Here is a 17,167-nt window from a genome sequence, read left to right as displayed (position 1 = left end):
GCCTGATTGACAAGGGATGTACTAAGAATGCCCAAACCTCACAATCCTTTGGGAAGATGTAAAAGTGACGCCGATCGAAAAGTCGTACCTCCACCAGATTCGAGCTAACATATTGTCAATGTGGCTACAAATGGAAACCGGAACCTTAAAAACTGACAAGACATGACTATAAGAATCCACCAAAACTGAGTTAATGATAACCAACTTCGCTGCTGCAAAACGGTTGAAGGAACCAAACTATGAAAAGCGATCAGATACCTTATCAATCAAAAACCCGAATTCTGAAACTTTACAGCGGCCCAAATCAATCGGAAGACCCAAATAAGAACTAAGAGACGGTTGACGCTTCAGACTCAAACATTTTGCCAGATAATTCCTATAATTAGGAGGAGTATTATGACTGAATTTGACGAATGATTTCTGTAGAATAATCATTTGACCTGACACCTATATGCAATAATCATTTGACCTGACACCTCGCATAACACTATATGCAAAAGATTATCACAAGCCGCGTGGCGAAACCTGAAAAAATAACAATAAATCATCCTCGAAGACACAAATGTGAAATGGAAGGAGCTGCCCTATGCCCTGAATCTGAGACACCCGCCGCAACAAGATCAAGAAGACCTCCATACAAAAGACAAAAAGGTACGACGAAAGAGGATCCCCCTGCAGCAAATCACAATGAGGCTGAAAAGCGGGTGAAGGACTACCATTCACCAAAACGTGAGAAGAAACAGTCGAAATACACTGATGAATTATATGGATCCAATAGATGGGAAAACCTCCAAATATATAATGTTAACAGCATTACTAGCATACTACTACATTTGACCTCTATCGTTAAAAAGTTTTAAATAGAGGTATTATTGTTTTGTTTGGTTAGATATTTTGGTCTCTGAAAGACAATCTTATAATTTTAATTAATTAGAATATTACACAGAAACAAATAGGACGGCAGATTATGTAACCTCTTTATGACATTTGATAGTTTGCCGATTTGATCCTAATCTAGAAAGATAAACAACGCATTAATTGAATAAAAGAGAGAGTAGTATCGAACTAAAGACCAATGAATAAAATAAGAAGTATACTTGTAATTTGAATATGTGAAATACTCATATCCAAATAGATCAAAAAGTTTTGCTTGCTTGTGCAAACAAACACAATGACAGCCCGGAAATTTGTTTTGTTATCTAAATTCTCAAATTGCCATACACCAACTTGAACGATTGGTTTGAAATTGAAATTGAAATTGATTTGTTTCCGAAACATAACAACATCATCTTCAATTCGAATTGAAATTGATTTGGCGACGGTGGAGATGGTTGTGGCCAAGATCGTCACAATGGAGAAAATCTCAGACTGAAGAGTGTGTGATATTGTAGCTAGATAAACACGGTAACTCTGGTGTAATTTGAACAATAATTTAATTGTTTGCCGCAAATACATAGTACCTAAGTGTGAAAGTTCAGCTATTTACAACAAATCCTATCGTAAGCCAAGTTAATTAAAGTTCCCTTTGCCTTCTCCACATTTCCATCCCACCATTTTTACACCGAAGAAACAAGTTTCTAAGGAAATACCATGCAATTCCATTATGGAGTCTGTCATTGTCTCTTTGCTAACGTCTTCTTCAATCCTTTGAGTATCTTCCCGAACCACATCAAGTTCATTGCAGCAAGCACAGACGGCACAACAAACACCAAAAAGAAGCCAAATACATGCATTTGCATTACCTACAGTTATAATTTGATAGCAAAAACAGAAGTTCAGCACATATAGTTATGTTAGTGGCTATATCATCAAGAAAACAGATTGAATGTTGGCATTTGATTGATGAAAAATTCAATTAAAGAAACTAGATAGAAGCCATTCAACAAATGTACACATCCAATTTTGGTTTGTATTACGAAGTAATGAAATAGCTTTACCTTTTTAATATGGATGCTACTACACATTACCTTTAACCTAGATGTCATATATATTTCTTGCCGCAAAACTAAATAGGACTTGTAAATGTACGATTTGCATATGAAAATAATAAAATACAACCAGGGGTAAGTAGTGAAATAGACAAAACATAGGCAGCGTTACTAAGGTCTTTTTTGTCCCTTTTCTTATGAGTAATATTAAGAAGAAAAAAAACTATTATATAACAAAACAGTAGTGTTGACACAATATTGTAGTAGTATTATGCAAATATGATGAATCTAAGCATTAATTTATTATGCTAAGTTGCTTACACAATCTCAACTTTGTACTGAGTACTTGTTTGGATAATAATCTTATGATCTAATTCCACATTCAAGAAAGGTACCAATACTTACTAGAAGTAAGATGCTTACGGAATTTCCAGGTTTGATATTTCAGTTTTGTGTCTTATATAGTAAACCCTCCATTAAGGTAAGCATACCCAAGGGAGAAGAATTAACCAAAACGATATGGGATAAAGACAGACCAGTTCCATCCTAATGATTGCATCAAGCCAATCCACAACTAATTATCAAATTTAAGTTTTTACATAACCCATCTAGAGATTTATAGTAGTTCTTGAACATATTTTGACTGATATAATGATATTATGCTTTAAGATGCTATCATCCTTATTTCAAATGCCGAAATCAGAAATGGATTTGGATCAAAACATTCAATGATGGGCATTTGGTTCTTGAATGGAAGACTTTTGATGACAATTTATGGGCTTGCTGTTATTTAAGTTTACGTAAAGGACAACTCCATAACAGAATTGGCTAAGCATGTTTTAGTGCACAGAAGATACAAGGAGTTGGTTAGAATGTTAGTATAATTATCTAGTTGTCATAACATAGTTGTAAATCTTTGCATACAGTTTTCCTTGGTTATGCTTTATCTTCACTGTTTTGTCTAAATCCCAAACAGTTTGGTCAGTCTCGGAATACAAATACATTCTTGGTGTAGGAGTCATGTGCAACATAAATAGTAATTTTTAGTGGGTGAAATTAGTCAATAAGCTTATACAATGGCAGTTGTACTCAGTTTTCCCTTGCAAAAGTAATTGCACTAGTTTTGTTTCACTTCAAGGCATTGAAACTGATTACATTCTAAACAATCTTTATATTAAACCCCCTCTAAAATGTGTTGAGTGAAGTCCAAAATCTGCAGCTTTGTATGCACAAACTCCAAACATGAAAAGTCAGGCCATTCGAGTGTTTTAGCAGAAACATCTAGAATTTTAGGTAAAGTCCTACCTAAAAAATTCCAAATGAGGATTAGAAACTTAATATGCGATGTTTTCTTTTAACCTACATTTCTCGGGTTTGATCTTCGCACACCGTTATCATTGGATACTAATCCAAAAGCTATACTCAAATGTAAACCACTTTCAGAATTTTAGTTTTTTACATATGATGGTGATTTAGAAATTTCAACAAAGCAACTACATGCACAATACACATGCTAATGAATAAAAGTACTCTACAAGAAATTCCTGCAGTACAGAGGACAGGTCACAAACATTAATTATACAAGGAAATCACCACAGATACAGCAGGAAGAATCTAAGGCAGTTACCTGTTCATAGTGAAGGTAAACATGATAGAACATGTAAACAAACAGCAGAATTCTTGCAACCTGCATTGCACATCACACTACATGTCAGGTTACAAAATATTAAGCAACACATTCATAAGTATTAGCCACACTCCTAACTTTGATTTATAGCCAGACAATTTCTGTGGTTAGAACATGAATTTAAATTACTTCACTCAAAACAACTTACACATTCTCACTCTTAACACAAATGTATACAGCTTCAGTTTCAAGCATTTGTTCATTGTCTCAATGCTTTAAATTAAAAAGCCAGAAGCAAGATAAAAAACGAAAAGATAATATCCCTCAAAGAGCCATTTACTCACCAACCACGCAAAAAAAATCACAATTCCATTAATCAGATATGCATGAGATCTTTTCAATCCAGCTGTATCAAGAAACCTTCATAGTAAAACAAAAAAACAGTGAGCACTGAGCAGTATCTAAAATAAATAAATAAATAAATAAATAAAAATAAAATAAAATAAAAAATAAAACAGCTTTGTAAAGAGCTTACCATCGCATATTAATTTCAGGTGTTGTCACTTCAGAAATAAGGACCATGAAGGTGTAAAGTTGCCCTTCCCCAGAAAACATAGCATAAGCAACAGCAATTCCTGAGAGAGAATGATGTATAACCTGGGCAAAGTGGTCAGCATGTGAGGGAAGAATGGCAATAAAATGAACCAAGTAATATTGTGGGGTGCAGGAGGTTCAATGTGGTACCCTTGCCTACACTGACTTGGATTGTCAAAGTTGTTTAGACTTTACCCTAGAGGATTTAATACACAATACATGATAGACCAATGAGCCTTCCACTTTACCTTTATTTTATCTTTCTTTTTATCTTTTATCTGAACTAGGGCAGCTAACGCGCGCATCGCGTGCGTCAAAGCTAGTCATATCTAGAAGGTTTTTTTGGTTTGACTAATCACAAATTTAGTTAAATTAACAATAAGAGAAAATATATAATCAACAATATGTAAGAGGTATAAATGTTCAAGATAACTAACGTTAATGAAAACATAAAAGTAAATAAATATTTTAGAGGGTATAGTTGTCTAAACACTATTCATTAGAAATAGCTTGTACATATTAATGAGGGTATGTATGTAAATACACATTTTAAAAAGTATAATTGGCATTACACTATTCATAAGAGTAGTTTACTACTTTTTATAAGGTAGGGATTTGATTTACCACTGTTTTGCTATAAAGAAACTATATATCAATAAAAATACTCCCGCAAAGAAAAGGAGATCATAGGGCTCAAAGATTTGAAAACTACGAAAACAAGCAGTGAGCTCAAGCAAATAACAGGCAGGGATATTCCGTGGAGATAGTCTCTTGCTCCCCGTAGAAAAGGACATAGAAAAGTGGTACTGATATGACAGAGAGACAGAGGGAGAGGACATAGAAAAGTTAAGAGAAGGATAGACAGAAAAACAAAAACTCTTGATTGAATTCAGTCAGCAAGAATCTAGTTCTTGTACATATACATAGACCATGTGCATTTCTACATGCTTATAGAGAAGCAAGCAAGCCAAAAAGTCAAAGAAGAGGACTGCCTAACTCAGAAAAGTGAACCTCATTTACAACAAATTCTAAAACAACGGATCATAACATGAGGAACAAAGATCCAAAAAAGTTGTAGTGATTTAATCTCGAGAGTTAAAATTGACTTAACAAAGCATAAAACTAATCTAGCCCTTATTTCTTTATCACTGAACATATTTCCACGGCACAAAAGGAATAGAGGAATTTGTCATCAAATCCATTTTGGCCTTTAGACGTAAACAACGAAATACCTTCAATTGGAGGAAAGGATAAATTCTATGTTACATGGACTGGGGTACCCATTTCCAACATGGGTACGTGTCCAAGCGTCTGACTCGGCTATTTTGTGAAAAAAAATCCATGATTTAGAACTAAAAGTGAAGTGTCCAGATATCATACCCATGTTCGAGTGACGAGTGTCCTACATCGGTACGTGAGGTGAAATGAAGAGTCCGATCATAAATTTAATCAGAGTTCTTTAAAACAAGCAGGAAATACGATAAGCATCAATAAAAGGTCATCTCTTAACATTAGAAGTTGCAAATAAATAATTCTATCTTCTAAGCTTATTGATAGAGTAAACCAAGTGTACAAGGTCGTATAAGCCACTTTAAATCGTGTAGAAATTATGTTTTGAGTGAGTGGAAAATGAGCAAGAAAGTTCTCTTTTTTGGCCAAATCTAGTAGACTGTATCACGAACTCGAATTTTAGGGTGTAACTCCACTGAGCAATATAGTAGGCCATAGATTTTAGTGTGAATACTCATTTGCAACAATGTTTTAATATTTTTAATAAGCTTAAGAAGATAGTACTCCCAGCCTCTCATATGAGACTTTAGCATGATTTTTTCTCCTTTATGACTATGAACAGATTAGGAGGTGATACACTGGTTTTCCATTAGCAAATTACATAATTAAGCTTATATTGAGAGCAAACACCAGTAATATATATGTCCCATGTAGACGAATCCACAATCCAGGCCACCTTAGATTGGAAAAATATTGGCAACATCATCCCAGGAGAAACCAAAGCTCTTAAAGGCAAGCAAATAGATGTAAGCAGTCAAAGAATTGGCACATGCTTGAAAGCCAACCTCCTAAGATATAGATTCTAACTCCAACCTCCCGTCAAAAAAAATAAAAAAAAAAGATATAGATTCTAACTCCAACCAAGGCTTAGGCTCAAATAACCAGTTTCCATAGATATGTAGTCAAAAAGGCTGTGGTAAGCACCGGAAATTCTGCAATATTATCATCTAAAATTTTAAGCTAGCAGGTAGATACTACAGTGGAGAGAAATCTCATGACAATCACCTCAAGTTGGTAGAGACATCTGAAATTTCTAAGTGTACTGAAAGCATAATGCAAATAAATAACGTGTATTCAAGGATCTAAAGTTTTATAAACTCTCTCAATTCCTGAATCAAAAATTAAATCACGAACAAAATTCTCTAAATAAAAGTATCATTTCTCCACTTTCTTTTTTATTATTTATTTTCAGCTCAAATTGAACAAAAACAAACCATTTTTATTCACTTTTTTCAAACAATCTCCACTATCTTCTTTTTTCAATTCACATCAAATCGACCAAACCCGCTTTCTTCTTTTTTTACTCACCTTCCTAATATTGCACACAAAAGTTATTTGGGTATAGAGCGGTGTTAGAAACAGCACGCCTATGCGCTGATGCGCAAGGCACTAGGGGTAAGCGCGTAACTTGGTCTGAGGAGGCATTTGTGGTTAGGTGCATGGGGTGCATCAAAAGAGCACTCGAGGTGCACATGAGGCCCATCACTTTAAAGAGGCACAACTAGGCGCAACAGAACCCCTCTCGCTTAAGCGTTCCTTAAACTTTTTATACAATAGTTAGAGGGAGGACAATGTGTAATATGAGGAATTTCAAAAGCAAAAAGATATATTGAGTAAATGGTTAAAAGACAGTTCTGTGTTAGTTATTTAAACATAATTAACCATAAGTTTATAACAAAGTGAGTAATTGACCATTAATCATCACTCTTAATTAATGCCATGACCAGTCCATGATAGGAAAAAAAAAAAACAAAACAAAACAAAACAAAACAAAAAACAAAACAAAAAAACCAACCTTTCATGAAGAGGTAAGATGTGCCTATGAAAATATACTTGGCTACAAAACACGTTTCCAGGTTTCGGGGATTTGTTAATTGTTATAGGCTTATAGCCTTGTAATTAGTAATCTTGACAGTTGGAAATTAACAAAAAATGCATGGATAAGAGAGAGAGAGAGAGAGAGAGAGAGAGAGAGAGAGAGAGAGAGAGAGAGGGAGGGAGGGAGGGAGGGCGGGGGAGGGAGGGAGGGAGGGAGGGAGGGAGAGAGAGAGAGAGAGAGAGAGAGAGAGAGAGAGACTTACATACTCTATTCCACCCAAAGAAGGATAGAGCCACATGATCATTGCAAGGTCTGCAATAAAGTACCCCACAGATACCTGTCAAATTTCATATCTGAGTTACCACAAATTACATTATATATTACTAGAAGACGAGTAAATTAAACTAATTTCCATAATCATGCTGACAACAAGCTAAGAATCCTACAGCATACGAAGTATTATAACCCATGTTAATACAGATTCTAGACTGCATTCTTTTTCAACTTCTTAATTTTAAGACAGCAACAGCAACAGCAACAACAAAGCCATAGTCCCAAAATAAACTAGGGTCAGCTAACATGAACTGTCATGAAAAATTGTCTGGAAAAAAACGGAACAAATATATCAGAGGAAGCATGGAACAAAGAAAATAAAGTAACTTCAACTACAAACAACAAGATGGTAAACAAGACTTTATAAACAAACACCAACAGTACCTGCCAATCTGCCATGGATAGGATGGATAACAGTTCAGAAATTGAGAAATTTAAGAGCACCCCATGGTTGGGTGAGTTGGATAGATTGCATGCCATGCCATGTTCCATTCAGCCTAACACACTATGCCCTTTGATTTTCAGTTGTAATTCAAAATTCTGTTACAATTTTTTAGCATCTTTAACATTTTTATGCAGGATACAAACTGGTAAGCACTCTAACTTCAAAGACATAAGGGTACCCCCGTGGTCTGGCAGTTACAACTTTGATTATTATCAGCCCAATAAAGTGTTGATTTGGAAGTTGTACATGGTAAAGGCAACATGTAAGTAAATCCTTGCCATCCCATCAAACCAAATCCCACACCAAGAAAGAACTCTAGAAGCATAGATGCATAAGGAAACAACATTGAACCCCCAAAATAAAAAATTACGCAAACAAACCACCAACCCAGTTCTTAAATTTAGAGGATCGTGCAAAACTCAGATAAGGAAGAAGTAATTGAAAACAGAGGGCCCATACAAAGCTCCACATTGGTGATGAAACTTGAACTCCCAAATTTTGAAACATTTACAGGGGTAGCCAAAAAATAAAGGAGATTATACAAATTAATATATAAATAAACTTGGGCTTGACAAAGGAAAAAAATAAAATAAAAATCACATGCTTGTTGTATGCATGTCATTCTTATTTTTATTTTTTGGCACTTCTTGAAATGATTAGTATGGCTAATGACAATTCAAAAGAAAAGGTTCCATAAAAACAAAAGTCCATAACTTTCATTTCAAGGGTATTAAACCCAAAATAAAGAATCCACGAATGAATAAAATATCTTCAACAAATAATTAATTCGGGTAAACGGTTCGGTTTTGGGTTAGGTTTATCAATTTAGGGTTATAACGAGTCAGTTTATAACGGGTTGAAATAATTAGCGAGTTAGTTTGAGTCAATTTTAAAAATTATCGGTCAGTTCGATTTGGTTTTTTTTTTAAATATTGAGGTTTCGATTAGGATCAGGTCCTAATCGGGTCAGGTTGTAATTGGTTAACGTCATAATCAGTTTGGGTTGAACCGAGTGTTTTTGAAAACGGGTTTAGCCAGTTTAAAGCAGGTTTCGGTTCAAAAACGTTCAAGTCCTAATCGGGTCGAGTTGTAATCGGTACAGGTCATAATCAGTTTAGGTTAAACTAGATTGATTTGAAAACGGGTTTCAGTTCTATATAAAAAGGGTAAAATAAGGTCGGGTTATTATTGGTTCTAGTCATAATCGGTTTGAATTGAACGAGGTCGGTTTGAAAACGAGATTACCCAATTTAAAGTGGGTTTCAATTCAAATCATATCGGGTTGAAATCGAGTCGGATCATTAACGAGTTGGGTTAATCAGATAATGGGTAGGAGTGGTAAGATTATAATCAAGTAAAGTATTAAATAAGTTGGGCTTATTGAGTAGTGGGTTGAAATGGCTCGGGTTACGGGTTGTAAATGGCTCGGGTTACGGGTTGTAAATGGCTCGATCATAAAAGGCTACAGGTTGTAAACGGTACGGTCTTAACGGGCTACGGGTTAAAAACGGTTCGGCCTCAACAGGTTACGACGATCCACAAGTTACGAGCTAACGGTTTGGTCACAACGAGTTACGGGTTGGAGCTGTTTAGGTCTATTAGATTTTTGCCGGGTTTAAACGATTTTTGATTTAATAAGGGTTGGGTTACTATCAAGTTCATACATAATCGATTCAAGTTGTTTTCAGTTTCGGGTTAAAACGGTTGGGCATGATAATGGGTCGGTCAGTAACGGTTGGCATAAATTTGGTTCAGTTTAGTTTCGGGTTGGGAAAATTGGGTCGAATCAGTTTTCGATTTCAAATAACACATGTTTAACAAATTAGTTCAAAACATTTAGGTTTAACAATTCGGGTTAGAATCTGATAGCTCTACACATGGACTATTATTTAGGGATTGAAGGAGAAGTAGTTAAGATTTTATACAGACATAATATTTCCCATCAAGTATCAAGCACAAACAAGTCTTCAAAAATTCAGTTTGGACATGTAAAAATGGGAAACCAAAATATAAAGAATACAAGGACAGTGGAGAGAATAATATAGAGTTTGGAAAACAGTGACATAAACAAATCTCAGGATAGACAATTTCAGCTTCCGCATTTTTCTCCATTCCCACTAGATATACAAATAGTTGAGCAGCCATATAAATCAGAAAGTAAACAAGCAATTGAATTTTTGTACTCAGTACAATTCTACAATCTGCATGGCATATAAAGAAAGGTTGGATGAAAACAGTGAGCAACCTCCGAAGCTCCTCAGCCCAACGCCCTAGACATAAGTTAATACTACACCAAGTCGCTAAATGTCCAAAAATAAGACCCTATCTCTCTAAACATCAAAATTCAAATGTCAGCACCAACAACACACAGCTTTCTCAATCCCTGGACCATGTCAAAATGAATATCTTATCAGCACTAATTGTATATCATCATATGATCTCTGAGGCTTCTTTTCTGGCAAATAAATTCTAGGACCAAATAAAAGAAGTATAGTATTTGCAGCACAGAACAAATGACAACAGCTTTACATTAAAAATACCAATAGAAATTCTTCCAATAACAACCTAAGCAAAAACTTACATTCAGGGCAACTAACAAGTAATGTTTGTGTTGGGTAGAAATTTAGAAAGAGCATAATAAGGAAACCGTGGGTAAAACATAAACACTTACTCCTAGGGTAAAAGTTGAGAGTGTTGAGCTACGGAATGTAACATAACCATTGGTCTGGTAGTCAGCATATAGGTCTGACCAGTAAACAAAATATAACGACATTGCTGCAATGAAAAGGGCATGAACCGTCGAGATACCACTGCAAATTATTCAATATAAAATAAGACAGGTTGCAACAAAAAATTCAGAAAACAAAGGGTTCAGTGAGGAGTTGAGGACCAACCGATTGTTCCATTCGATCCTTTGTACTTTGTTAAGGCCAGCATAACTCTTGAAGTACAGGGCACTAAACAACTGGGTAAGATTATAGATCTACAAACACAAAGTATCAACACAAACCATGATCAAATTCAAACATTCAGCATAAATAGAAATTTCAAAAAATTACTTCAAATTCTGCTGCATTGCAAGATTACAACCTACCCAACAAACTTGAATATGAAATAAGCAAGTAAAAGCATTAATCATTTACTTAATATTAATAATCCGGATCAACCTGTTATTTTGTCATATATTCCTAAACTAATACCATTTCAGTATATATATTCATATCTTAATATAAAGCCGAGCATATTATACCCTGAAAACGGAAGGGAGAAGTAAAATCTGAACATACCACTTTGCAGGCCAAAATGCCTGCAATAATTGAAGTGTAAGGAATTATAGGATCAGACAACAAATGATTCTTGACCAGATTTTCAGCCTGATTTTGGTAAGACTTGATAGCCATAACAGTCTGCTTTGAAACTGCCATTAACAAAATGATGAAACTCCCTCAAATCGACCAAAAAAAATACCACTTTAGATTTCTGCCATTAAACTGAGCTTCCTGGAAAAATTAGAAGAGCAAAACAATAAAGTCAATAACACATTTTCAAAATAACTGCCATTAAAATGCAATTGAATAATGCCCATTAATTCATTTGTATTGAACAATTGAAAATCAGACTAAAACAAGAAGAGGGTAGTTAACCTTGAAGCAGATCTGAATATTGTTGAAGAAGAAATTTTACTGCGTAATGAATCAACTGGGGTTTTTTTTTAATTTTTTTAGGGGAATATTTCGAACTTGTGAGATTTATTAAGTGCGAATCTACGAATTGAGCGAAATGATGTAGATTTTTTTTTTTTTTTTCTTTCTTTTTTGGACAAGAATGATGTGAAAGTTTGATAGTACACAAGGGTATACCATGCTGGTTAAGTCTTGGCGCATAGCACATATGGAATAAGGGGCATTTAGGATGGCAATTTTGCAATTAGTTGTGACTTTATAACATGCGAGTGGGCCATTAGTATAACGGGGCCATTGAAGTGTAACGGGGAGTGAAAAATAGAAGCGGGAAAACATTTTCTCACTTTAAAGTAAAATTGACTATGCATGTCAGTAATTTTTACAAAAAAAAATGGAAGGTCTTCATCAATGGCGACGAAGAATGTAGCTCAGCAAACCAAATTTTTTTTGTCAATTGTGAACTCCTAAGTGCAGCAGTGGATTAGTAGAATGAGAAATCGGCTAGCAGATGATTGGGTGTCGATCTGGAGGAAGCAATTCGTGAAGATGGAAAAGATGGGCATGGTTGCGCAAAGGAGCTGAGATTCAACTCTGAGATGGTAAGTTATGTATTTTATTGCGTTGTTGTTTGTTTCTTTGCGATAATGGGGTAATGAATGAAAGCAATTGTGAAATTTAAAAATTAAAGCTTGGGTAAGAGGAGGTTAGGGTTTGTATTGAGTATTTGAAATCGAGTAATCATGTTGGGTTATTGGTTGGGGTATTCTTTAATTGAGTAAATATTGTGTATATTGTTATGTGGGTAATGAATTTGGAGTTGGGTTTAGTTTGTTTTTCAATTTTAATCGTTGTTGTTGTTTGTAATTGATGCTAGGCTAATATAGTTTCAATTGATGGAGTAGATGTACATTAATGTTGATTTTTTAATTTTTTATGTAGTTAGTGATGGCATTTGTTCTCAAATTTTGGCTTTAGGGGTTGTGTGATTTCGAATTTGGGCAGAATGCATGATATGATGTTTTTGTTGGTTATATTGTGTTGTTATGGTGTTGTTTGGTTCTATAATGATCCATTGGAATGAGATGTGGATGTATATGTGTTGTAGGTTGGTGTTGAGCCATTTGGAGAAGATAGTGAGGATGATGTATATGCGTATGATGAGGGGTTAGAGAGTAAGGATGGATTTACAGAAGTGTATGAGGAGGAGGAGGAGGATGAAATGGGAGAAGGAGATGATGGAGAAAATCAGGGGTCAGATTATGAGTCAGTACATGGTGAAAACGATGTTGATGGCGAAGGGTTAACAACACTAAAGAAGGGCAGGGAAATGGTGCAAATTGTGTTTGGTGTTGAAGAGGAAATACCACTGTAGACACCCAATTGTGTCTCCCCAAAACCAAACCCAGTGATGAATGTCTTTCACGTCGAACCATAATCGAATGTGGTGAAAGTGTGGAAAGTCAAGTGTTGCGGTTTAGTTTTTATAAAAAATTCTCTTCTCTCTGTTTTTGAAAACAGCTCTATTTTATTAAAAATAGCCAATCCAGTTTAGTTTGCTCCATGATAAGGGTCCAATAATAGTGTAATTGGATGGGGGTCGAAAAGACCTTTCCAACGATATATTATAAGCCCAATTCCGATGAATATTGATGAAGTTATGGCCAAAATACTAAACTGGGCCCGGTTCATTATTTACATACGGCCCAATTGTAACACCCTAGAAATTCCTTTCCTTTAAAATACACCCTTTTCTCTTTGAAAATACATTTAGGAATATCTAAGACATTACCGCTACCGTGAAAACGGCTAAGGCTACTATCAAAGATACACAGCGGAAGAATTAAAAACCAAAACTATTTAAATAACACAATTTAAAAGCCAAACCAACGAAAGAAAAGTTGAAAATCAACAAATCCAAAGTCAAATAAAAATCCATTACAACTTGAAACCATTTAAGGCCCTTATTCAAAACCGAATCAACCAAACCTTTGTGTTAGTCAACAAAATAAACATCATAAAATATTCAATGTATAAAACACATCATATCCTAATGGAGGCTAGCATGATTCTCTCTTCAATCATGCCCCGTCATGAACATGCCTCAATACTTGAAAAGTGTATCTCTACTTGCCCCACTACTCTCCATTAAAATGGATTATCGTAGGGCCAAGATAAAGACATAGCCAGACACAAACAACACACACAATCAGCAAAGCTGAGTACATAAGCGTAATTAAACACACTAACATGCAATCCCCTATCATCACACGCACTTACCTCATTGCACCTGTTTATAAGCACACACAACATTCAACAAGACACTTTAACTGGACACTAAATAATTCATTTAGCGTTGATTACGCATCGAACGGCTTTCCAACTATATACACCTCCCACAATAAATTGAGGTTAACTGACACGGGAGCTAACCGTGCCAGCGACAAACCTGTGCCACACATAGGTGGCGGAATTCCAGCGCATAATAATAATAAAAAGGAATACACAGCGTCCTGTACTCCGTTAGAAGTTATGATCAAATATAAAGTCACATAACTCCCCCCACATGTTCATACTCAAGGTATATACGTTCCAAGAGTTTTGGTGCGTAATCTCTTTCACTTTACGTTATTTACATATTATTAAACTTGGTGATGACTCTCAAAGCATAACAAATCAATCATCAATAATAATTCAATCAATCAACATACCAATTTAGTTCTTGAATATTTAGTGATCACATAATATTTAATGTTGAACCCTTTTTAATTCTACCTCAGTGTCAAAGACACCTTAAACGCATAAAGCGCCAAAAATCCTTTCCCTCGGTGTTAAAAACACCTTAAGTGCACAAAGGCACCAACATACTATTTTTTCCTTGTGTACATAGACACTTATATAGCTCCTTCTCATGCTTAAAGCATTAATAAAAATTATATGAACCATAATAAAATTCCTTTTCAATATTCCAAACATAATTAAACAGTTAGTTTAATTAAACATGCTCTCTATCATGCCATAAATAAACATGTGGTTCATAAATAATATTCAAAACTATAAATTTCCATTCAATAATTCATCACAAGTAAATCATGCTTCTCAATTCAATTACTAATAACATCCAAATCACAAACTTCCATTCCAAACCTAGCATGATACTATTTTTAATTAATCAAACGCATTTAACATGCTATTACATCAACATAACTATGTTAAGTACGCGAACGTACCTTGTTTCGGGGTTTTTTGTGATTCCCTCGGATACTGGTCACGTTCTGCCGACAATGAGACTTGGACACCTGCAAAACAACGAATATTCCGGTGATCGGAATATTCGCCTCCGACGATCAAGTTAGTGATCGGAAACCGGAAAAGGCTAGAGAGAGAAAGTAGAGAGAAGTTGGAGCTTTTAGTGCTCTATATTTATGTTATGTCCAAAATCCACCCCTCCCATCATAAATGATTGGGGTATTTATAGGGGTGGGAACATGTGCCCCTCTAGGGTTTATGCCCTAGAATTTCGTGACATGATTGGCTGCGCAATTAGAGGTCGCCACGTGTCATGGGGGGCGCCGTTTTACGGCTTTCAAAGGTTTCTTGGGATTTGGGCCTAAGGTCATCAGGGCCTTTTTCTCTTTCTGATGTTGTATTTGGGTATTTAAAGATGGCTGACATGTGTCACCCTGACAGGTGGACACGTGTCACACTCTCATAGGGCCACGTGTCGCCTTCTTACTGGGCCACGTGTCACTATGAGATTGGGCCACGTACCTGGGGTATTTTTACCCTAAACATTTGCCCCTCAGAGGGGGTGGCTCGTACACTTACTGGCCGCCTCCTCTGATCTTGCATTCTGGACGTCCTGGTACTCTGGGTTGAGTTTACCTCCCATTTGCCCTGGACGTCCATATACTTTTGATTCAAGGCTCTTTTTGCTACCAGGACATCCATACATTTTGTTCTGGACGTCCTCGTAGTCTGGAGTGATCTTGTCTTCTTGCTTATTTGGACGTCCATACTTTGTACTGGACGTTCTCGTACTCTGAGAGAGGCTTAACCCCTGAGTTCTCTTGGACGCCCACATACTTTGGACTGAACGTCCTCGTACTCTGGGAGGAGCTTATCTCCTAACTACCCAGAGCGTCCACATCAGTGGAGCTGGACGTTCTGATGCTCTGGGAGGAGCTTATCTCCTAACTACCCAGAGCGGCCACAACAGTGGGTCTGGACGTTCTGATACTCCGGGAGGAGCTTATCTCCTAACTACCCAGAGCGGCCACATATTTTTTGAGATAGATTGGGCTTCCATGATTTCAGACGTACTCTCTGGCTCTTTAATCATGCTGCGTACGTCTGAATTTTTCCTTTTGGACTAAACGTCCCAGAACTGGGCGGACGCATTTTCCTCTTAGATATTCTCAAGTTTTGGAGACTAAGTGTTGAAGGTGTAAAACTCTTGAATTTGTCACTTAACTCATTTCAACTCACTTTGACGTGCCGTCAATTGTCCGTTTGATTTTTTCACAAGTTAACAGAACCCTAACGTCGTTCTGTCCCTTTCTTCGAGTAATTTCTCAAGAAATTACCGTTTGAATGTTTAGGCGGGAAAAATGATTTTACCATTTTGCCCCCATGAGTTCATTCTATAAATATGGGAAGTGAATTCTCATTTTCACACTTTACCCAATTGTGAATTCTAGAGAGAAGTCAGAGCATTCTAGTGAGAGAAAGTAATTTTTCCCTTAATCTTCAAGAGCGCCGCCGTGAGTTTGAGTTTTCCGGGCATTTTTTGAGTTTTCCGGTCAATCTTCAAGAACTTCACCACCACCTTCAAAGTTTTAGAACGTACAAAGGTAGGCCGTCTACATCTTTCTCTTTTACTTTTACTTGTTGTATTTTTCTTTACTTCAATTCTGGATCCATACTCGGCTTCGTCCGACTCTCCTCATGAGGCCGGCCGTTCGCCTGGGACTGAGGAGTCTAGAGTGGACGGAGAAGAGTTGTCTCCTCCTTGGAGTGAGTCTATGTCTGATGTGTACATACTCACCCCCACTTATTCTTCTCTGTCCCAACAGGCAATGACAAGGACAATGCGTACGCGTGAGCGTCATGCGGCTAGAAACCCAGACGGCAGTCTGGTTCACCCTAGGGTCCCTTATGACCCTAGCAACCCAAGCACTATGGAGGTGGAGACTACCTCCACCACCCAAACAACGACCGCCTCCACTGGCTCTCATCACTTGGCCGTGGAGGTCACTTCTTCTTTCGAGGAACGCCTACAAGCTGAAGGCGCCTCGTCCATTCTTGCTCCGGAACTTAGGTTCCCTCACTTCGCCAGTTCAGTCATGGATGGGGCCGAACTGTAGCCTGCAAAGACCATCCTACCGATCTTGGGGCGGACGCTGCTGGTTCGTCCGTCCCTTCTTCCTCTCAACCTCTGCTTCAACTGGG

General features: G+C 36.6%; 1 protein-coding gene across 1 annotated transcript; it reads right to left on the bottom strand.

Annotated features, from left to right (window-relative positions):
* Positions 1 to 1,106: 1,106 nt before the first annotated feature.
* LOC145611114 (uncharacterized) lies at positions 1,107 to 11,834 on the bottom strand. Its single transcript, XM_081666353.1, has 9 exons — positions 11,681 to 11,834; positions 11,324 to 11,536; positions 10,931 to 11,019; positions 10,708 to 10,846; positions 7,521 to 7,595; positions 4,091 to 4,212; positions 3,900 to 3,975; positions 3,556 to 3,615; positions 1,107 to 1,742 (listed from the first exon to the last, which is right to left on the bottom strand). Exons 2-9 carry the CDS (start codon positions 11,459 to 11,461, stop codon positions 1,614 to 1,616), a joined length of 828 nt encoding a protein of 275 aa, XP_081522479.1. The 5' UTR covers positions 11,462 to 11,536; positions 11,681 to 11,834; the 3' UTR covers positions 1,107 to 1,613.
* Positions 11,835 to 17,167: the final 5,333 nt, after the last annotated feature.

This window comes from Chenopodium album, chromosome 24 (genome assembly GCF_948465745.1).
Source record: "Chenopodium album chromosome 24, dcCheAlbu1.1, whole genome shotgun sequence".
In the NCBI taxonomy this organism is placed as follows: domain Eukaryota; kingdom Viridiplantae; phylum Streptophyta; class Magnoliopsida; order Caryophyllales; family Amaranthaceae; genus Chenopodium; species Chenopodium album.
This window is presented reverse-complemented; position numbering and strand designations above follow the sequence as displayed.